Source organism: Anolis sagrei, chromosome X, assembly GCF_037176765.1.
Source record: "Anolis sagrei isolate rAnoSag1 chromosome X, rAnoSag1.mat, whole genome shotgun sequence".
Classification (NCBI taxonomy): domain Eukaryota; kingdom Metazoa; phylum Chordata; class Lepidosauria; order Squamata; family Dactyloidae; genus Anolis; species Anolis sagrei.
This window is the reverse complement of record NC_090034.1, coordinates 92451392-92473894: the sequence shown is the minus strand read 5'-3', so window position 1 is coordinate 92473894 and position 22503 is coordinate 92451392. Positions and strand designations below refer to the sequence as shown.

General features: G+C 41.9%; 1 protein-coding gene across 1 annotated transcript in view; it reads right to left on the bottom strand.

Annotated features, from left to right (window-relative positions):
* Positions 1-6330: 6330 nt before the first annotated feature.
* LOC137094853 (V-set and immunoglobulin domain-containing protein 10-like) overlaps positions 6331-22503 on the bottom strand; it is a 35836-nt gene continuing 19663 nt past the window's right edge. The window contains exons 6-10 of the mRNA XM_067460771.1: positions 19927-20217; positions 14356-14478; positions 11948-12000; positions 8673-8804; positions 6331-6995 (exon numbers count right to left, since the gene is read on the bottom strand). Coding sequence (XP_067316872.1) covers positions 6912-6995; positions 8673-8804; positions 11948-12000; positions 14356-14478; positions 19927-20217 — 683 coding nt within the window. The 3' untranslated portion in view covers positions 6331-6911. The remainder of the gene's footprint in view (positions 6996-8672; positions 8805-11947; positions 12001-14355; positions 14479-19926; positions 20218-22503) is intronic.

Genomic DNA, 22503 nt, shown 5'->3' with positions numbered 1-22503 from the left:
ACCCCTGTTCTAAATGGTTCAAAAGTACTTACAAAACTAGGGGGTGCTGGAGATTTGCTTCTAAAGTGTTGCTAAATTTTGTTATAAATGGCAGTTCCTAATTGAGTCTGTCATAAAAATCGCCAATAACAAAATAATGAAATTTTGAAAGTTTGTTAGAGTTCTGAAATTTTCACCACTAGAACTTTAGCAACACTGTAGAAGCAAAGCACCAGTGCCCCCTAGTTTTGTAAATACTTCAGAACCATTCCATGGATTGCACATGCCTAATAACTACAATGTTTTTGATATTTGATTATGGAGAGGCATTGGACTGGGTTGTTGGTTGTTGAATTAAACTCGGATTTGGTTATATGATTAATAATGTTTTAAATTGTTTTATTTACGTTGTAACGTTGTATTATAATGTGTTTGTATATTGTTGGCATCGAATTGCTGCTGTTGTAAGCTGCCCTGACCCCCCCCCCCCCCCCCCGGGGGTTTAGAAGGACAGGATACAAATGGCGCAGTGGGTTAAACTGCTGAGCAGCTGAGCTTGTTGACCAAAAGGTCGCAGGTTCAAATCCCGGAAGCAGCATGAGCTTCTGCTGTCAGGCCCAGCTTCTGCCAACCTAGCAGTTTGAAAACATGCAAATGTTAATAGATCAATTGGTACTGCTCCAGTGTAAAAGTAATGGTGCTTCATGCAGTCATGCCAGCCACATGACCTTGGAGGTGTCTATGGACACGCCGGCTCGTCGGGTTAGAAATGAAAATGAGCGCCAACCCTCAGAGTTGGACATGACTGGACTTAATGTCAGGGGAAAGCCTTTACCTTTTTAATACCCGATCAGCTCTGGATTCTGAATTCATCAAGCAAGAATCCAAAAGTGGCAGGTTAAAACCCAGCACCTTACTGAGTGGCTGAGACCAGATGAGAAACTCCCTCTTGGGCACACAGACGATTGGGCAACCTGGAAGGTGTTGAACAGGCTGTGCTCTGGCAACACGAGACCTTAAAAAATGGGGCTACAAAGTGGAGTCCATGGCATGCCAGTGTGGAGAAGAACAAACCACAGACTACTTACTACAATGTAGTCTGAGCTCTGCCCCATGCAATGGAGGACCTTCACCAGAGGCACTTCAAGTGGCCAGCTGCTGGTCAAAGGACATTTATTATAATGCCAAGTTTTTAACTTGGTTTGTGCTTTTAAATACATTACAACTGTACCTTCAATTTGCTTCTGACACAAGAATAAATACAGGTTACAGCTTGTGCTTGATGGGGTTACACTCCTCCTGAAGGTGCAGGTTCACAGCCTGGGAGTGATCATGGACTCATTGCTGAGCCTGGAACCCCAGGTTTCAGTGGTGGCCAGGGGAGCTTTTGCACAATTAAAACTTTTGCAGCAGCTGCGCCCGTATCTTGGGAGGTCTGACTTGGCTACGGTGGTCCACGCTCTGGTTACATCCCAATAGACTACTGCAACACACACTATGTGGGGTTGACTCTGAAGACTGCTCAATAGCTCCAGCTAGTCCAATCTTCAGCAGCCAGGTTGCTCATGGGAGCAGGATACAGGGAGTGTACAACTCCTTTGTTATGCAAGCTCCATTAGCTGCATATTAGTTTCCGAGCATAATTCAAAGTGCTGGTTTTACCCTATAAGGCTCTAAATGGTTCCTGTGCAGTTTACAGTGTTCCTTCGCTACTTCACAGTTCACTTTTAGCGGACTCGATTTCGCGGGTTTTTGAAAATATTATATATATATATATATATATATATATATATATATATATATATATAATGGGCCGGGAGGCGGGTAAGGAAGCACGGGTAAGAAAATAATATATAAAATATATAAAATAATGTATATTAAAATTAATATGGTGTCCCTACTTCACGGATTTTCACTTATCCCGGGTGGTCCTGGAACAGAACCCCAATGATAAGTGAGGGAACACTGTACCTATCCAAACATATCTCCCTCTATGAACCACCAAGGACCTTAAGATCATCCGGGGAGGCACTGCTCTCAGTCCCATCACCATCACAGTCACGTTTGGTAAGGATGAGAGACAGGGCCTTCTCCATGGTGGCCCTTTGGCTGTGGAACTCCCTCCCCAATAAGGTTAGATCTGCCCCCTCCCTCCTGACCTTCTGGAAGAAACTTAAATCCTGGCTATGGGATCAAGCATTTGCAGAATAGACCAATTTACTGGTGAAGATAAGACTTTATTTGACCGCAGTGGTCTGATTTGGATGATTTTAACCTGGTGAACTGTTTTTAATGTATATTTCTAGCTATTTTAATGTATATGGCTGTATTTTAGGATATGTATTATATTGCATCGGCACTGAATGGCTGCCTGTTGGAAGCCGTCCTGAGTCCCTTTTCGGAGGTTGAGAAGGACGGGATATAAATGTTCTAAATATATAAATTATCCACTTTTGAGAGCCCCACTGAAAAGAATAACCTTGAAGGAGGTCATTGAGGAAGGGAGAGGCAAAAGTGATCCCCGTTTCTGGTGTTCTCTTATCACACTATCAATAATGGAGAAATAGTGACTGGGGGCAATTCTTGGAGAGATGAAAGAGGTTTTCTTGTGTCTTTTCACTCCCTAGACCTCAGAGGACAGGGAGGGGGAGATTTCATACCCTGAAATTTTGTTTTAATGGGTTTGCTTATATGTGTTTCTGTGCCTGGCCAGGCTCTGTCTCTGCCATTCCACCTTAATTACACGACAGCAGAAGAAATTCATTAACGGCGCTTCGTATTGCTATTCAGAAACAAACAAGAGCTCTTGTTAATGCCTGCACAAAAGGGACTGTGCTAGTAAGAAAATTAAAACTGTGTTAATATATAACAGTTTTAATTTTCTTAATATGGCCCCCTTTGCACAGGCCTTCGGGGGAACTTACATTTGTTTTGGAGAGCAACAACATGAAGCATCTTCTGTGAGTTTATTTGATGCTTTGCTTTTGCTTTTATACAATGAGCTGCAGGGTGTTCCTTTTCTACTTTTTTTTTCATGGCTTGTTTTCAGCTCTCAGCATTGTTAGAACCAGTAGACAAAATTTGCTCCAGCTCATTCTGCAAAACCAATGTGAAGCTGCAAATAATCCCACCACACCCCTCTCAACTGTTGAGGATCTCGCACGCAGATACAAATGAATGAACATGCAGCTGAGTTATCAGGGCTGTAATTGCAGCAGGAAATAGCAGAATGGAGAAAAAACAAGCTTTGAACCAATCTACCTCCATTTCTATGTATAACTTGGCCACCAGCAAAGCAAGTTTGATGTGTTGTCAAAGGCTTTCATGGCCAGAATCACTGGGTTATGGTGAGTTTTCTGAGCTGTATAGCTATGTTTCAGAAGCACTCTCTCCTGATGTTTTGCCCACATCTTTGGCAGGTATTCTCAAAGGTTGTGAGGTCAGTTGGAAACTTGGCAAGTGAGCTTTATATATCTGTGGAATGTCCCAGGGTGGGAGAAAGAATTCTTGTCTGCTCAAGGCAAGTGTGAATGTTGCAATTGGCCACCTTGATTAGCATTTCATAAAATCATAGAGTTGGAAGAGATCTCATGGGCCATTAAGTCCAACCCCCTGCCAAGCAGGAAAATTGCATTCAAAGCACCCCTGACAGATGGCCATCCAGCCTCTGTTTAAAAGCTTCCAAAGAAGGAGCCTCCACCACACTCTGAGGCAGAGAGTTCCACTGCTGAACAGCTCCCACAGTTAGGAAGTTCTTCCTAATGTTCAGGTGGAAACTCCTTTCCTGTAGTTTGAAGCCATTGCTCCATTGTATCTTAGTCTCCAGGGCAGCAGAAAACAAGCTTGCTCCCTCCTCCCTGTGACTTCCTCTCACATATTTATACATGGCTATTATGTCTCCTCTCAGGCTTCTCTTCTTCAGGCTAAACACTTAATGGCCCTGTAGCTTCAAAGCCTGGCTGGTTCCTGCCTAGGGGAATCCTTTGTTGGGTGGTGCTTGTCTAATCTTCCAAACTATTTCAGAAGACGAAATTTCCTGCAAGCACCACAAAAAAGATGCACTTTTCTGGTTACACTGAACCCATACTCTAACCCAAACCAAGAAAATCAATTAGCATCCTCAAAATTCACATAGGAAATACAACTGTCTTCTGTTATCAACACCTGGTTGCTACATTTTGCTCCCCCCCACTATTCAAATGGTCTACATTTTTCATATCATGCAAGTCATGCAATGGGGTATGAAAAAGTCAAGCAATCGCACTGTTGGGTTATTGTGAGTTTTCTGAGCTGTATGTCCATATTCCTGAAGCATTCTCTCCTGATGTTTCGCCTGCACCTCAGATGTTGGGAGGCAGGCATCCTCAGATGTTGGGAGGTCTGTTGGAAACTAGGCAAGTGGGGTTTATATATTTGTGGAATGTCCAGGATGGGAGAAAGACCTCTTGTGTGTATGAGACAGGTGTGAATGATGCAATTGGCTGCCTTGATTAGCATTGAATAGCCTTGCAGCTTCAAAGCCTGGCTGCTTCCTGCCTGGGGTTTGAAGCTTCAAGGCAGCCAGGCTTTGAAGCTACAAGGCCGTTCAATGCTAATTAAGGTGGCCAATTGCAACATTCACACCTGCCTCAGGCATACAAGTTCTTTCTCTCACCCTGGACATTCCACTTGCCTAGTTTCTAACAGATCTCACAACCTCTCAGGGTGCCTGCCATTGATGTGGGCAAAACATCAGGAGAGAATGCTTCTGGAACATGGCCATACAGCCCAGAAAACTCACAACTCAGTGACTCTGACCATGAAAGCCTTCGACAATAAATTACACTGTTGTTTCCCCTTTCAAAATCATCCCTAAAGACGTACTGTAGTTATTTTTATTGTAAAAGGAAACTTGGAAATACAAATGGACACCAAGCAGTATGGCAAGAATATTTTAAAAAATACCAACCAGGTATGTAGTATGGCAACCCTAAACCTGCAAGAGGAAGAGTGACCTTCTTTAAGCCAGCCTTTCAAAGGAAGTTGCACTTTCTTCTTGCCATCTCAGGAAGAAAGTATCTTACCTGACCATTTCAGGTAAGAAGTTCTTCATACTAGCTCAAAGATATGAGCTCTTTTCTTCTAGCTTCAAGGACCAACTGCCACAGTTTCCATTCAAGTTCAAAACAGAGAGTCCTAGTGGAATTTCTAGACTCCAGAACGGAACCTGATAGTAGTCCTACACTTGGTAACAGAAAGGAGAGTGTTGGCAGATGAAACCTACAATCATGGAACATAAGAACCTGGAGTTGTCTTGCAAAAAAGGCACATTTGAATTACAGCACTCAAAGGTCAACCCTCCCCAAAGAATCAGCCCTGCTTTGTTCCAAATACTTATTTTATAGCACCAGTTGGGTCTTGTTTGCTACAATCTTCTGCTTAAAGGGAAGCATAAGATTCCTTGTAACCTATCATCAATGCAGCAGCTCAATATCAGGATTCCCTTTTGCTCCATGACATTTTTTTTGTGTCAGGAGCGATTGGTGTGGGAGAATTGACCATCTGCTTCTGGTGTGGGAGCTTCTGGTGTGGGAGAATTGGCCATCTGCAAAGGCATTGTTCAGAGGATACCTGGATGTTTTGATGTTTTACCATCCTTGTGGGAGGCTTCTCTAATGTCCCCACATGGGGAGCTGGAGCTGACAGAGGGAGCTCATCCATTTTCTCCTCAGATTCAAACCTCTGATCTGTTGGATCTTCAGTCCTGCCGGCACAAGGGTTTAACCCATTGTATCACCGGGGGCTCCTGCTCCATGATATTAAGTGTGTGATGTGACTGTAATGTTTCTTTGATGTTGCGTTTGATTTTATTTTGTCTTGTTAGATTTTATTGTGTGTTTTAATCTGTATTTTGGGCTTGTAAGCCGCCCCGAGTCCCTTCGAGGAGATGATGGCGGGGTATAAAAATAAAGTTATTGTTATTATTGTGTCATTTTGTGTGGCCCTCCAGATGCTGGATTACAACTCCTGTATTCATCATCAGACATCATGACTAGAGGTGATGGGGGTTGTGATACAATAAAAATTGGAAGGGTGCAGTTTGTTCTCTTCAGTTAGGATCATGGAGTTTGAATTAAGATAGAAGTCTTGTGAATAGGATGTCTGACTTTGAAATGCCCCAGTCTCAGAGCCACAAGTGCTGTTAGATTGTAATTCCCATTATGCCTGGTGTGCATGGTGAATAATAAAAAATGAGCACCAACCACTGTGTGTGTGTGTGTATGTGTGTGTGTATGTGTGTGTGTGTGTGTGTGTGTGTGTGTATATATATATATATATATATATATATATATATATATAGTTGGCCCTCTGTATCCATGGATTCTCCATCCATGGATTCAACAGCCCTTTGAAGACAACCATAAGGCTGATATGGCCCTCAGTGAAAATGCTTTTGACACCCCGGTTTTATGTGACTGCATAATAATTCTTTGTATTCAACCTCTACAAAGTATGCCCTTCTGAGACCCAATATTTCACTCTTCCCTTACATGGGTTAACTGGAGTGCTGTCTTAGAATCATACAGTTGGAAGAGACCTCATGGGCCATCCAGTCCAACCCTCTGCCAAGAAGCAGGAAAATTGCATTCAAAGCACCCCTGACAGATGACCATCCAGCCTCTGCTCAAAGAAGGAGCCCCTGCCACACTCTGGAACTGCCTTAGCAAACTCAGTTCCTTTTCTGTGCTCATTTGCCATCCGCATTCCAGGAAACCGAAGTTTCTAATTCCAGAGAACTTGATCTCATACACTGTGCTCAGTTTCTCAATAGGGAAACCATGGGAAGGAGACATAGTTCCATCTTTGGATGCCTGGGTCCTGTTTCAGTGGCTATCAGCTTGGGGTACATGCTTCTTCATGAGTCAACGTCCCAAGATGCTCTCATAACAACTTCAGACTTGGGTAGCACTGCGTATTTGTCTGGGTCCAGGTCTTGGAGCTGGGAGAGGAAGACTGCTGTCCGTGGTACCGATGGGCTGGAAGGGATTGGAAGGAAAGAGAATACAGGTTAGAAAAGTGCTTGAAATGGATGTCATTGCTGTTGGGTTTCACCCCTGAGTGCACAAGTCTCCAGTCCTCAATGAGTAGCTAGATTAGACAGGATTAGAGTGAGGGATTCCTTCCACCACATTCCTATGCATACTTATCCCAGAAGGGGCTCTGTCTTTACTCTTCTTCTCTTGCCACTATCTCCCCCCCCCCTTTGAAGATGTAGCAATGTAATATTTATAAAGAATGGGGTAACTTCCTCTTTAAAGGTTTTTTTTTATTGCCCTGCCTTGTTGGTCATGTGATCATTCTCCATTTTGGCCCTTTTTTCTTCTGCCTTTGTCTTCCTTTCAGTGAGGACGCATTTTGTCATTCTCCAGACAAAATGTAGCTGCATGGAAATTTTATTTTATCCTTCTACCTTCCTTATAAGATAGCTTAGTAAGCTAGTTAGTTCCAAGACCTTGTCTATCTAGAATGGTTTTCTTTTTACTTCAATAAATATATTTTTGAGCCTAAAGTTGTGACTCTGCAATTCTGTACCATCCTGTTGAATTGAAGCTAATCTTAATTCACCACATGTAAATTTCTGCTGGTTATGAACTGTGCTTCTGGAACTCTGCTATACTTTTTGTGGAATCACCCCAAGTGAGGATTATTTTGAGCCTAGAAGCTCAAATTCCCAACAAATGCCATTGCCCCAAGCAATATTTTTCATCGAATTTGCCAGAAGCAGGGATGGATGAGAATGTCTGTAAATTTGGACAAGAAGTTATCAAAAATTGCAAATTTCTTTCCATCTTGAATGGAAAGAATTTTAGAACCTGAATGTTGGAAAAAATAAAATTCACAGATTTGCCCATCCAGACCAAGAGTTTGGACTGTTTAACTCTTAGATTGCCCTGTGTGTTCAATCACAATAGTGCTGATTGAGGCTTGCCACCCTGAAAATCTCCTCATTCTTAACACCACTATGACTGCCAGAAATAACATCAATGAATCCACATTAGGAACATCTGCACCAGATGAATTTCCTGAGTTTGGGGTTTCCTTTTATTTATTATTTGAGAGGAATCTAGTCCAAATTCACATATTTCTTTGTGTTCAGGAGGAAAAAGAAACTTGTATGTAGGAGAACTTGAAAGCAGCAAGCCCTTTTCAACTCTACTTCTAAAACACTGCCCAATCATCGTCTCCCACAGCAGTTACTATACTCCCAATTCAAGAATGGGAAACATAACGTTGGTGGAAAGGAAAAGACATTTAAAGATGGGCTTAAAGCCAACCTTAAAAACTTTGGCATAGACACTGAGAACTGGGAAGCCCTGGACCTTGAGCGCTCTAACTGGAGGTCAGCTGGGACCAGCAGTGCTGCAGAATTTGAAGAGGCACAAATGAATGGCAAAAGGGAGAAATGTGTCAAAAGGGAGGAAGGCATTCAAGCCAACCCTGACCAGGATCACCTTCCCCTGGAAATCGGTGTCCCCACTGCAAGAGAACATGCAGATCAATAATAGGGCTTCACAGCCACCTAGGGACTCACAACCAAGACACTACACTTGGAAACCATCATCCTTGAGCTACGAGGGATCACCTAAGTAAAGTAAGTAAAATCTAATACACTAAAAACTGTCCCTTAGCAAAGTGTTAGTCTCAGGATTTACCAAAGAGGTTGGGCCTCCATATTTGACCAGGTGTTTCTCATATGTAATGGCATAGATGTCCGAGTCTCCAGATGACCAGCAGGAATTCCTCCAAGAAGGATCATTTGACTCCAGTTTGTTGCCATTGGGAAACTGAAATGGCATTGAGAGGAAGGAGAGCAGGGAGCATTTCATTAGGCTGTGGGATTCATTTCTCACAATTATTGGCTACTTTTTCCATGTGTGTACATGAAATCAAACATACGAACTGCAATAATGTTGAACAATTAAAGTGCTTGGCACTTACAAATAGAAACAAGATAACCAGCAGGGAAAAATCATTACACAGCACTCAACGCTCTAAATTTCTAAGTGGTAAAATGGCACATCCATTAAGCAGTGCACTATAATTCAATCTAAAACCTTATTAAAAAGAAGTTTGAACTGGCCCTTAAGTATCGTAAAAGATGGTATCTCAGAGAGGCTCTTCCATCCAAGAGATACCATCTCTGTAAATGCCCCTTTATACCTTAGCTTGCATCCACAGTGTAGAATTACTGCAGTTTGACACCACTTTAACTGCCATGGCTCAATGGTGTGCAATCCTGGGAGTGACAGCTTCACAAGCACTTTAGGCTTTTGTGCCAAAGAGAGCTGGTGACTCACCAACCTACAACTCCATAGCATTCACCATGGCAGTTAAAGTGGTATCAAACTGTCGTAATTCTACACTGTAGCTGCACACTTAGTCATTGACTGCACCTTATTGAATTGAGCACACCCAAGAAGTGTCCAAAAGGTCATAAAAGTCAGGCAGATTCAAATGGGAGAAAGTGGTCCTTTAGATGTCCTGATCCTAAGCTATGTGGGGCTAAAAAGTAAATGTTAGACCATTGAATACTAGGCATGTGCATTCAGGCCAAAAGCCATGCCATTTTCAGGTCTGTTTTCATCTGCCCACTCATTTTGTTTACCAGAAAGTTACTTGAAAGGGATGTTTTCTGTGTCACTCAGCAAAGAAACAGCCTATTGGCTACAATAGGAAACTTTAAAGGCTCAATTCTCAGCCATTTTAAGGTTTATCTGCATGAATCCTACCTCGCTTGTAGACCTCGTTTACAACTGCAGGCCTGCCAACTTTCAAACAATTCACCAAACTACTGATTTTTAAGAATTATTTTAAATTTTAACCATAACATTTGGGAATTGTAGTCGCTAGTTGTGTCCATCTTCAGCAAATCAGAGCATGGACACCACCAGGCTTTTTATTGGCTGAGAGACACAGAAAGAGAAAAACTTCAACTCCCAACATGTTCCAAGGGGAACATTCAATGGCCACCCTATGCTAGTGCTGTTGGGTTTCATCCCGGACTGCACATGTCTCCAGCTCTCAATGAGTAGTTAGTCTAGATAGACTTAGGGATTCCTTCCCTAGTTCCTTTAGCTAGGTTGTTTAAGGAGGAGTTAAAAAGGGGAATTGTCTCACTGATCTTTGCAAGGCACTATCTCCTCCCCATTTGAATACCTAGGAATGTAATCCTATAGGGAAAAGTAACTTCCCCCTTTAAAGGTATTTTTATTGTCCTGGGCTGGCCATGTGGCCTGTCCCCATTTTCAGGTCTCTTCTTCCTTTGTCTTTTCTAGAGTGAGGAAGCATCTTGCCATTATCTAAGCAAAGATGTAGTAGATATAGTAACTTTTATTATTTTTCCTTTTTCTTTTTCCTTAGATGATAGCTGAGTGAAGCTAGTCAGTTCCAAGAACCTTTCCTATCTAGAATGGATTTCTTTTATCTTTAATAAACATGTTGTTTTTGATCCTATGAATTGTGGATCTGCAATCCTGTTCCATCCTGCTGAATGGAAGTCAATCCTTGCTCACTACATGTACACTACATGTACACTGCACTCTGCTATATTTTTGGTGGAATCACCCCCAGAGAGGGTTATTTTTGAGCCTAACAGCTCTTGATTCCCAACAAGTGCCACTGGGAAAGCGAGTTCCCAGGGCTCTCTCTGGAGGAGAAGGTCACTTTCCAAGAAAAAATGGAGGAGGTTTCTTCTGCTGGGGGAGAGAAAAAACTGTGGCAGATCCCCTTGCATCAGGTATTTTGTGGACTTAACTCTTTCTGAAAATATCTCTGAATCAGTTTCACTGGTCTTTTCGTTTCTCTCTTCTCCTTTCCGTTTTTGGAAATTAAACAAAAACGGCCTTCTGAAAACTACAAATCTTTTTGTTAACAGTGATTTTGGCCCAAGTCTATTGAATACATGGGTTTCCACACACTGAATGTCAGGTACCATCAGCTCTAGAAACCTATCCATTGGTGAACCTTGATGGGAATTCTAGTGTATCTCTGAAAGCCAAAGGTTACCTAGCTATGCATAGCTTAGTGTGATGCAGGGCTGAAGTGACATCCAGTTCGCAGCCTAAACACTGAGCCACAACACTGGGAAATAGTATTGCTATTAATCACAACCTGCCTACCTCACCAGGTTGTTGTGTAGCTATAAGTGAGTGAAACAACAGCTTTGCTTGGAAAAATAAGATGTATGTGTAACAAAGGAATAAATACATGAAATCAGCTTGACAAGGTAACTTGGCTCAGTTATATTAATTTTTCATAGGTGATACTATTCATCCATGTTCTTTGTGCACAGGTGATTATATAGCTAAAAATAATTTCATTAATTCCATTACCTCAAAGGGTCATTCTCAGAAGAATCAAGAGATGGTGAAATAAAGGAAAGAACATTAATCCCTGAACCAATTTCTCCATTTACCAGGTTGGTTTGCTTGCTTTTTGTGTATGTCGAGGGGACTCACCACTGTTAACTCATCAAAGTGGGTGTTGCATTTTTCTGTAACAATGAAAAACTGCCAAGCACCCAAAATATTAATGCCAATTGAAAGGTTTGTATGTGTGTTTGTCTTTGTGGTTATTCAATTTGTCTCGTACTTGCTGTGCGTATGTGTTAAGATTCACAAGAAGAAAAAAATACTACTTTTTTTTCACAGAAAGAGAAGTTTATACAAAGCAAATTTTGTATAAATTGGGAAAGCTCCGTCCGTGACCAAGAAAAGTCTCATTTTGAGCTACAGGATACATCCCAAGAGGGATGGAAAATCCTTGAGATGCCATCTCACTTTAGCAAGATGGACAGCCTTGAGTAGAATCTTAGAAATAGCAAAAATGTCTGTACATCCCTAACACATATTCACATTGCACATGCACTCAAACAAAGAGAGAGAGAAAGAGAAAGACTGAGAGAATATAAGCGTATTATTTGATTCACCTGACGTGACAGATAGTGCTGCTGACTCTCAAGTGGAATTTTCTTGTTCTTTGCTGCAAAGGACAAAGTCAAGATCACTATGGTTTTTCATCAAGAGGCTGACCATCCCTTCATGCTCAAAGTCATTCTGGAAAATGTACCAGGTACTTCTTTCTAGCCACTGGATTATGTTTAGATACACATACGGTTCAGTCCTAAATAGCTGACATCTATGGATCCTCATTAGCTATGACAAGTTTAGAACAACATCACATGCTTTCTTATTCATTTACTTATTGGTTGCATTCTAAGTATTTATTACTGCAGTGGACCTTGTGGGTTGGTGCCAGGATCTCCACTCAACTACTGCCTGTGGATACCAAAGTATGGGGATGTGCTAGTCCCATTATATACACTTTACTTACTTAGGTGATCCCTCCTTGTCCGAGTAGGATAGTCTTCCAAGATCAATGTGCTGGTGGGTCCATAGGTGACTGTGGAGCCCTATTCTTGATCTGCATCTTCTCTTGCAGTGAGGGCATTGGTTTCCAGGTGGAAGGCGGTCCCAGTAGGGGTTGGCTTGATGCACCTTCCTTTTGGCACATTTCTCTTTCTCCCTCCATTCGTGCCTCTTCAAATTCTACAGCACTGCTGGTCACAGCTGACCTCCAGCTGGAGCGCTCAAGGGCCAGGGCTTCCCAGTTCTCAGTGTCTATGCCAGAGTTTTTAAGGTTGGCTTTGAGCTCATCTTTAAATCTCTTTTTCTGCCCACCAACATTCCGTTTTCCTTTCTTGAGTTCTGAGTAGAGCAACTGCTTTGGGAGATGGTGGTTGGGCATACAAACAACGTGACTGGTCCAGCAGAGTTGATGGTGGAGGACCATCGCTTCAGTGCTGCTGGTCTTTGCTTCTTCCAGCACGCTGACATTTGTCTGCTTGTTTCCCCAAGAGTTTTGCAGGATTTTCCGGAGGAAGCACTGATGGAATCGTTCCAGAGGTTGCATGTGACGTCGGTAGACCACGTTTCGCAGGCATATAGCAGGGTTGGGAGGACAATAGCTTTATAAACAAGCACCTTGGTATCCCTATGGATGTCCCGGTCCACAAACACTCTCTGCTTCATTTGGAAAAAAGCTGCACTCGCAGAGCTCAGGCGGTGTTATATTTCAGTGTCAATGTTGATGTTTGTGGAGAGGTGGCTGCCAAGGTAGCAGAAATGATCAACATTTTCTAATGTTATATCATTAAGCTGTATTTCTGGCATTGGAGAGGTATTGGCTGATGACTGCTGGAATAGCACTTTGGTTTTCTCAATGTTCATTGACAGGCCGAGCTTCTCGTATGCTTCGGCGAAGGTGTTTAGAGTGGCTTGTAGGTCTTCTTCTGAATGTGCACAGACGACCTTGTCATCAGCATACTGGAGTTCTATAACAGATATTGTTATAACCTTGGTTTTGGCTTAGGGGTTGATTCCAGGATCTCCACACAACTACCGCCCATGGATATCAAAGTCTGTGGATGTGCTAGTCCCATTATATACAATGGCACTGCAAAAAGGTATCCCTTTGGTTTTAATATAATCCTGTATATTGGTTTTACTTTAGATCTCAATGTCCTAACAATGACACACCTATTTTAAAGTCTTAAATCTTTTTAACCCTTATGCTTGCATGGGACTACATCCCTTTACATCCCTCTTCTCTCAAACTGGTCACTGACCATAATAAAGTGAACTTGCAACTTGGTATCCCTTGTATAAAATGCCAAAAACAAGGCTTGCTTTTTATTTTTTTTATTTTTTTCAAACTGAGGATGATTGAATCAGTGGATAAGGAGGGACAGCTATACTAACAAAGCCTGCAATAAAGTATTGCCTTGTGAAATGCTCCTATTCTGGTATTTGATGACTCCACCCCACCCCTCCCCGCAATACTGCTGCTTTAAATATCAAACATGTGGAATTTTTAAAAGAATACCTCTCTCCAGCTAAATGTTTTTGCATGGCAGATATATACTCAAAAGCCCCTAGAAAAATAGGAAAAATAGAAAATCTTAAGAAATGCATTTTGAACCCCTCAGGCAGAACTTCTTGATTATGGTGCGCAAATGCCTACTTGATTATGGTGCGCAAATGCCTTGATTATGGTGCGCAAATGCCTACTTTATTATGCATTAACACAGAATAAACTTGACTGACCATAAGTGATACTGGGAATTGAAACCTGCATTTGAACTGTCCTGCTGGCACAAGAGTTTAACCCATTGCACCACCTGAGGCTCCCTGCACAGTAATTTAATGTTTGCTAATCCAATTGGTTGAAAGAAGGTAATTTGATGGTAGCCATTCCTTATACAACATTTCTTCTGCCTGGCCAACGTCAGATTATGGATGAACCAAATCCTTTGTATTTGATTGCTTAACAGCTCACCTCTCCGATGGCAAATGAGCCAAATCATCCAGGCCAGCAAGAACAGGAGGACAAGGAGCAGAAGCATCCCAAAGACTGAGCCAATCACAATTCCAGCAATGGCGCCACCACTCAGACTGGCAACTGCAAGGAAGAAGAAGGCAGAATTAAATGCAACAGTCTTCCAACTAGGTCTAGGTAAAGGTCCTTTTTGGACTACAGCTCCAAGAAAGTCCGAGACTCCTTTCTCATATGCATAGTGTGGCAGTGACATACTTTTATAGGGCTTTTAAAAGTCACTTGGTGGACTACAACTCCTTGAATCTGTGGCGTAAGGAAAATCATGCGTGGTTCACATTTTTATCAGTCCACACACTGTCTTGCCAGAGAAAGAAAATATACCATGCAAATGATCAGTACAGAACAAGTAGTTTACTACTTGCAATGTAGAGCAACATGTATACAGTGTTCCCTCGCTATATCACGGTTCGTTTATTGCAGGCTCACTGTTTCACGAGTCCACAATAAGAGGGGCGGGGGGTGGGAGGAGGAGGAGGAGGGGAGGAGGACCAAGGTGCTAGGCCTTACTCTGGGGCTTTTCTCCATCCACTCAGCAGCGGCCTTGTCCTCTTCGCTGAATGTGCAGCTTGCTGCCTCGGAGGCCCCTTGGGCTCTGTTGATGGCACTGCCAGGCTGGGCTGAGGTCTCAGACGAGGCCTTAGTCCAGCCTGGCAGTGCCATAAATGGCCCCCAAGGGGCCTCCAAGGTGGCGAGCAGCAGACTTGGCAAAGAAAACGAAGCCGCTGCCAAGTGGACAGAGCGTCCTTACTTCACGGATTTTCACTTATTGCAGGTGGTCCTGAAACAGATCACCCATGATAAGTGAGGGAATACTGCACAATCATGTGATCAGTTGCACTGACTCACACAATATTCTTTTGAAAGAGATTCAAATGATCATTCGGTGTCCATGTGGAAGATCTCCTTCCAGCAGCTCAAGAAGCAAGAACTGTCTCTCTATCTAAGGTCCTGCACAGCTCAACCCTAAAATATGTAACTGTTGCCATAATTCCCAGGCTCAGCTAGCTCCCCAGGCATGGTCTAACCCAGGGGTCCTCAAACTTCTTAAACTGAGGGCCAGGCCACAATCCCTCAAACTGTTGGAGGGCCAGATTATAATTTGGAAAAAAAAAACATGAATGAATTCCTATGCACACTGCACATATCTTATTTGCAGTGTAAAAAAAAGACTTAAAAACAATACAACAATTAACAAATATAAATGTATTAGCATTTCAATGGGAAGTGTGGGCCTGCTTTTTTCTTATGAGACAGGATTGTTGTTGTTGTTGTGTGGTTTCAAGTAGCTTCAGACTTAGGTAGACCCTGAGCGAGGGCTGAGTAAATGACCTTGGAGGGCCGTATTTGGCCTTCGGACCTTAGTTTGAGCACCCCTGGTCTAACCAATCAGCTTCATGCTTTGCATTTTCAGTTAACACACTCATCAACTGATTTCTAACAGAATCTCCATTTAGTCACTTGTCCGTTACATTATGACTGGCTATATTCTAGCCAGCATGACTATTGTGTTCAAAAGTAACTTCCCAAGCTCTAATATAAACCTTATTGTATAGAATATGGCCTGCGATCATCCCTATAAACTCTCCCAGGAAGAACACTGAGTTATATAGAGAGAAAATACAGCACCGAGGTGGAAAGAGGAGTCGCAATGGCTGCAAATGGAATTGGGAAAAAGGCAAATATTCACATAGTTTTAGAGGCTTCAGCAGGAAATATCTCTGATCCTCTGATAGTAATAATTTTGACCACAAAATTAAAACAGGAGAATATTGGTTGAAGTTCTACTTTATTCTGCTTTATGCTAGAGATCTTTATTTTTAACAACGGCGGTAAAGCATTTTAAATGGCGCTGAAGTGCTTTTTTAAAGCAGTAGGTGTGAATGCTTAGCACAGGTGTTAAATTATGTTAAGCCATTCAAAATGCTTTCACTGCCTTTCTGCGCATTCCAGTCCCCTAAAACCTGGCTTCTCTGCTCCTTTTCCTCAATCAGACTTGTTATAGACTCTCCTGTGGTCACCTGCAGTGAATAAACACTCCCTTCAAGTGACCAAACTGGGAAGTTTTTGCAAATTAGATGATTTTTCTCCCCTTTCAGGCTGTGAAATAAACATCTCAGTAAATTACTTCGGCTATTACAAACTCCATTCTCACCAGAAATCATACATATTTTAAAAATATGGCTCTCACCTTAGCCTGTATGTCATGTTCCTGACGCAGGCATGTTCACTGAATCTAGCAGTGTTAGTCTTAAAATTAATCCATTCCCATTAATTCAGAAATTAATTTTTTACTTGGTTTCGTGACAATTATAAAATTAATTCATGGTGATAATAATTAGTAATGGATTAGCAACATGCTAATTTTAATTATAGAAAAACAATTAAAATTGCTGGGAATGTTCACAATAGGCCACCCTCGACCAAAAAATAAAAAAAATTACCACCACCACCCAGTAACAAATTAAAGCAACACGAAGCATTAATTGTTACTCAAGCCGTTATACCATTGTTTTGATATAATAATTCAAATAAAGACTTTCAAACTATTGCTATTAAAAATATAATTAGGAGCGGCAAATTATTTTCAAGCTCTGGATGTTAGGCACACTAACGTTGTATGCTCGCTTACCATTTCTGCCCCATGCAGCTAGATATTTACATCCCTTTAGCCCCTGTTCTCTCACCTTGTTAGCCATATATAGCACTCAGTAAATATTTGAATGGTTTTGTTACACATTGAAATTAATGCCATGCAATACTCATTGGAACAAAAGGGCGTACTGCACACTTTTCAACACCTTTTAAACTCTTAAATCTGAATGAAATAGTACAATGAGTCCTTAGATGTTGATCAATCAGCTCCCAGAAACTGCAAATAGCCTGACCAGTGGTCAAGTATTTTGATGGGCTACTGTGTCTTTAAGTCATAGAATCATAGTGTTGGAAGAGACCTCAAGGGCCATCCAGTCCAACCCCCTGCCAAGAAGCAGGAAAATCGCATTCAAAGCACCCTTGACAGATGGCCATTCAATCTCTGTTTAAAAGCCTCCAAAGAAGGAGCCTCCACCACACTCCAGGGTAGAGAGTTCCACTGCTGAACAGCTCTCACAGTCAGGAAGTTCTTCCTAATGTTCAGATGGAATCACCTTTTTTGTAGTTTGAAGCCATTGTTCCGCGTCCTAGTCTCCAGGACAGCAGAAAAAAAGCTTGCTCTCTCCTCCCTATGACTTCCTCTCACATATTTATACATGGCTATCATGTCTCCTCTCAGCCTTCTCTTTCTCAGGCTTAACATGCCCAACTCTTTAAGCCGCTCCTCATGGGGCTTGCTCTCCAGACTCTTGATCATTTTAGTCACCCTCCTCTGGACATATTCCAGCTTGTCAACATCTCCCTTCAATTGTAGTGCCCAGAATTGGACACAGTATTCCAGATGTGGTCTAACCAAGTCAGAATAGAGGGGTAGCATGACTTCCCTGGATCTAGACAATACTTCCCTGGATCTAAATTTATTTTTGTGCAATTCGTTTTACTGACCTAAAGGACATTTTCTTCAGCCACTTTTGGACTGTGGAATGACCTGCTGGAAGAGATTTAATAACTGGATACAGTTTTCAAGATATGCCTCTTCTGGGTGGCTTATTCAGATGATGTCTAACATTTGGATTCCAAAGTCTGCATTGAAGTTTTTATATGCATAGGTTTTATACATATGCTTTTAAAACTGGGTTGCTGTGAGTTTTCCGGGCTCTGTGGCCATGTTCCAGACCATTCTCTCCTGATGTTTCACCCACATCTATGGCAGGCACCCTCAGAGGTTATGAGGTCTATTGGAAACTAGGCAAGCGAGGTTTATATATCTGTGGAAAGTCCAGAGTTGGAGAAAGAACTCTTGTCTGCTTGAGGCAAGTGCAACTGTTGCAATTGGCCACCTTGATTAGCATTTAATGGCACTGCAGCTTCAAACCCTGGCTGGTTGCTACCTGGGGGAATCCTTTGTTGGGAATGTTAAACCAGTGGTTCTCAACTTTCCTAATGCCGCGACCCCTTAATACAGTTCCTCATGTTGTGCTGACCCCAACCATAAAATTATTTTGTTGCTACTTCATAACTAATTTTGCTACTGTTGTGAATTGTAATGTATACATCTGATATGCAGGATGTATTTTCATCCACTGGACCAAATTTGGCACAAATACCCAATATGCCCAAATTTGAATACTGGTGGGTTTGATTTTGTCATTTGGGAGTTGTAATTGCTGTCATTTATAGTTAACCTACAATCAAAGAGCATTCTTAACTCCACCAACGATGGAATTGAACCAAACTTGGCACACAGAACTCCCTTGACCAACAGAAAACACTGGAAGGGTTTGGTGGGCATTGACCTTAGGTTTTGGAGTTGTAGTTCACCTACATCCAGAGAGCACTGTTGACTCAGAGCCCTTCCACACAGCCATATAACCCAGAATATCAAGGCAGAAAATCCCACAATATCTTCTTTCAACTGGGTTATCTGAGTCCACACCGCCATATATTCCAGTTCAAAACAGATAATGTGGTATTTTATTGAGCTCTGTGGAAGGGGCCTCAAACAATGATGGAGCTAAACCAAACTGCAATACTTAATATGCCCAAATGTGAACACTGATGGAGTTTGGGGAAAATAGACCTTGAGATTTGGGAGTTGTAGTTGCTGGGATTTATAGTTCACCTACAATCAAAGAGCATTCTGAACCCCACCAACGATAGAAGTGGGCCAAGCTTCCCACATAGAACCCCCATGACCAACAGAAAATATTATGTTTTCTGGTGGTCTTTCATGACCCATCTGCCCCCCCCCCTCACCCCCTCACCCCCCCCCCCCCCCGGGCATTTTTTCGATAAATCTTTGCTAGGGAAGATAGAGAGGGGTGCAGCCCTCCAAGGTCTCTGGGGGGGCTGATATAGTTGTCCTTTCTGGCTTTATGAAGATGTGATAAATAAGTATCTTCTCCTTTTTCTCCTTATACAAGCCATTAATTGAGATCAGCTCATATAAATCATATAAATCCAGGTTGAGAAACACTGTGTTAAACTGTTATGTGTTTAATTTGTTGTTGTTTTCCACCTCCATCCATAAAGAGAGGCAGGTAAGAAATAATGATGGTGATGATGATGATGATGGGGTGCCCTAAATATCCTAAAGGCATTATATCCCATGTGATCTTGGAAGCTAAGCAGTGTCATATTTGATTAGTACTTGGATGGGAGACTGCCACTGAATGCGAGCGGCTGCAGACTATATTTCAGAGGGGGAAAATAGCAAAGCCACCTCTGAGTTATTGTTGCCTATGAAAACCCACTGGGTTACCATAAGTCAAAGGCACATATACACATAAGCACATGCATATGTTACTAGCAAGCTAGCACATTTTGTTATGAGTCAGGAAGTTACTAATCCTAATTGCAAGGCTATACAAAACAGAAATCCCTTTGAACTACATGTTTACTAAAGTCAGGAATACAAACCTGGTGGCTGGAGAATTTGAACATGAGATGCATTGCCAGCCTGGGACCCCAAGTAAGGCACAATCTGGAAGGAATGTGGCGTTTGGGGCTGCAGTCCCAAAAGAGTAGTAGATCTGTTGGTAGCAGCTAAGACTTCCACCGTCTTCCATTCCTCCCCAGAACGGCTTTGCTTAGCACTATGCATCTGGATCCAAAAGCTAGTAACCACTGATCTTTTAGGGACTGTCCAATTCAGGTAAGCAGAACCAGGATAAGGTCCATGGGATAAAGTCCAATTAGAGATGGAAGGACCTGCCAAGAGAAGGAAACAGATAAGCTTTGGGTCAAAATAGATTCGTGGATCAGAGATCAAGGACCACAGTTCCTAGTGCGGAATTTTCTGATGATAGTTATAGAAGCGGTTTTCAATTTCTCCTTTTTTGCTCTCTCTCTGGGGGACTATAGGAAAGCAATGATGATGAAGGCAAACACAGGTTCGCCAATCTAGAAGAACGCCTTTGTTGGTGCCAACTGCCATAATAATGATAATAATAATAATAATAATAATAATAATACTTTATTTATACCCCACTCCATCTCCCCCAGGGGGACTCGGTGTGGTTTACATGGGGCCACACCCATCAGTAAAGTACATATACTATAATAAAACCACATAACAGTACCAGAAATAAAATACATAAAATGCAAAGAAATAATATAAACGATGCAGACAATATAGAACAAGCAATTAAAAACAGAAAATTTCACTGGGCAGGGCCACATTCAAAGCTAAAATTTTAAAAACACTGGGAGATAGGGCAATATAAATTATCAGGATGAGGATCTGAGAATGAGGGAGGATTCAATTGCATAAACCATAAATAAAGTGCTTCTAAGGACATTTAGTGCAAAATTTGGCCAGGGAGTTTCTTTCATTCAATCACTGAAGGCACATTGGAATAGCCAGGTTTTCAAATTCCTCCTGAAGATTGCTAGCATGGGGGCTTGCCTAATATCGCTGGGGAGTGATTTCCAGAGCCAGGGGGCCACCACAGAGAAAGCCCTCTCTCTCATCCCCGCAAGTTGCACTTGAGATGCGGGCAGGAACGAGAGAAGAACCTGCCATTAAGTCAACTTCAAATTATGGTGACACTATGAATGAGAGACCCCCAAGGTTTTGTTTTTTTATCGTGTCAGAAGCGACTTCAGAAACTGCAAGTTGCTTCTGGTGTGAGAAAATTGGTCTATGGAGACATTGCCCAGGGGACATCCAGGTGTGTCACCATTCTGTGGGAGGCTTCTTGCATGTCTCCGATGGGAAACTGGAGCTGACAGACAGCAGCTCACCCCATCTCACGGATTCGAACTGCCGACCTTCAGCCAGCACAAGGGTTTAACCCATTGCGTCACCACGGCTCCCTCCAAGGGTGTGTTATTGGGCTGTGCAAAAAGTCGTTTGCGCATCACATATCAGATCTATTTCATAAGATTCATATATACAACTTGATATTAATAAATGTGGGTGGTGCCCACGCCAAAAACTTTCACCCAGTACTTTTGCATAAATTGCATAAGCATCGTAACTCTCTCCATGGCGCAGTTTTAACTTCCAGAGTAAGCAAACTGTACTGAGAGGCAAAGCCAAACTTCGGGTGCCTCTCAACCTATTAGGATTGAGTGCGGGGGAGAGGAGGCAGTGCCACGGCTATGCCCCTTTAAAGGCTAGGCACGCAGTAGGCTACATTGAGAGTGGCTAGGAGGACTGAGTGATTGACTGCTATTAGGACGAATCCAGACCTCTGGGAGACTTCCATATTTATTTTATTTTACTTCTGTAATTTAATTTCTTATTGATTCTGCTAAGGAGTGACTGCTGGGACCAGAATTTTTTTTCCCCCAAAACCATTCTGTGGGTGGGAAATTTATCTTAGTTATTTAATCTGATATGCATTTGCTGGGGTGACTGGGGAAATAGTCCCAAAGCTTTAGTAGTTTTCAAAAACTATTCTCCACTCTATCCTAGCCAACCATAAGATACATTATAGAGAAATTCAAAGGGATCACTGTTTCAGTAGATGCGCGAATCTTTCTGAAACTTTGGGGAAATTATGCCCTGGTTATGTTGTGTCATTGTAGAGAAATTCAAGGAGATAGTGCTTGTAGTTTTTTTAAAATAAAAAATAAAAGTTCAAAAAACTTTTAAAAATCCCCCAAAAAATCAGTGGATGAGTGAAACGTTCTGAATCTTGGAAGGTAACAGTGGTAAATGTGTTCTACAATTATTATTATTTATTTATTTACCATATTTATGCCCTGCCCTTCTGAACCCTGAAGGGGACTCAAGGCAGCTTACACATAGGTAACTATTAAATGCTTTAAACAACATACAATAAAAATAAACATTTAAATTAAGATTAAAATTAATACACATTAAAACAGTTTAAAACATTACATCCATTATAAAAACCATGCCATCCACAATCGTTATCCTGGGACATTCTAATAGTCATTAAAAATATTACATATTTTTCTCTTGTACTTCTCCCAAGGTTTGATCCCAAAGCCCCATTTTCACTCTCTTTCTGAAGACTATTAATG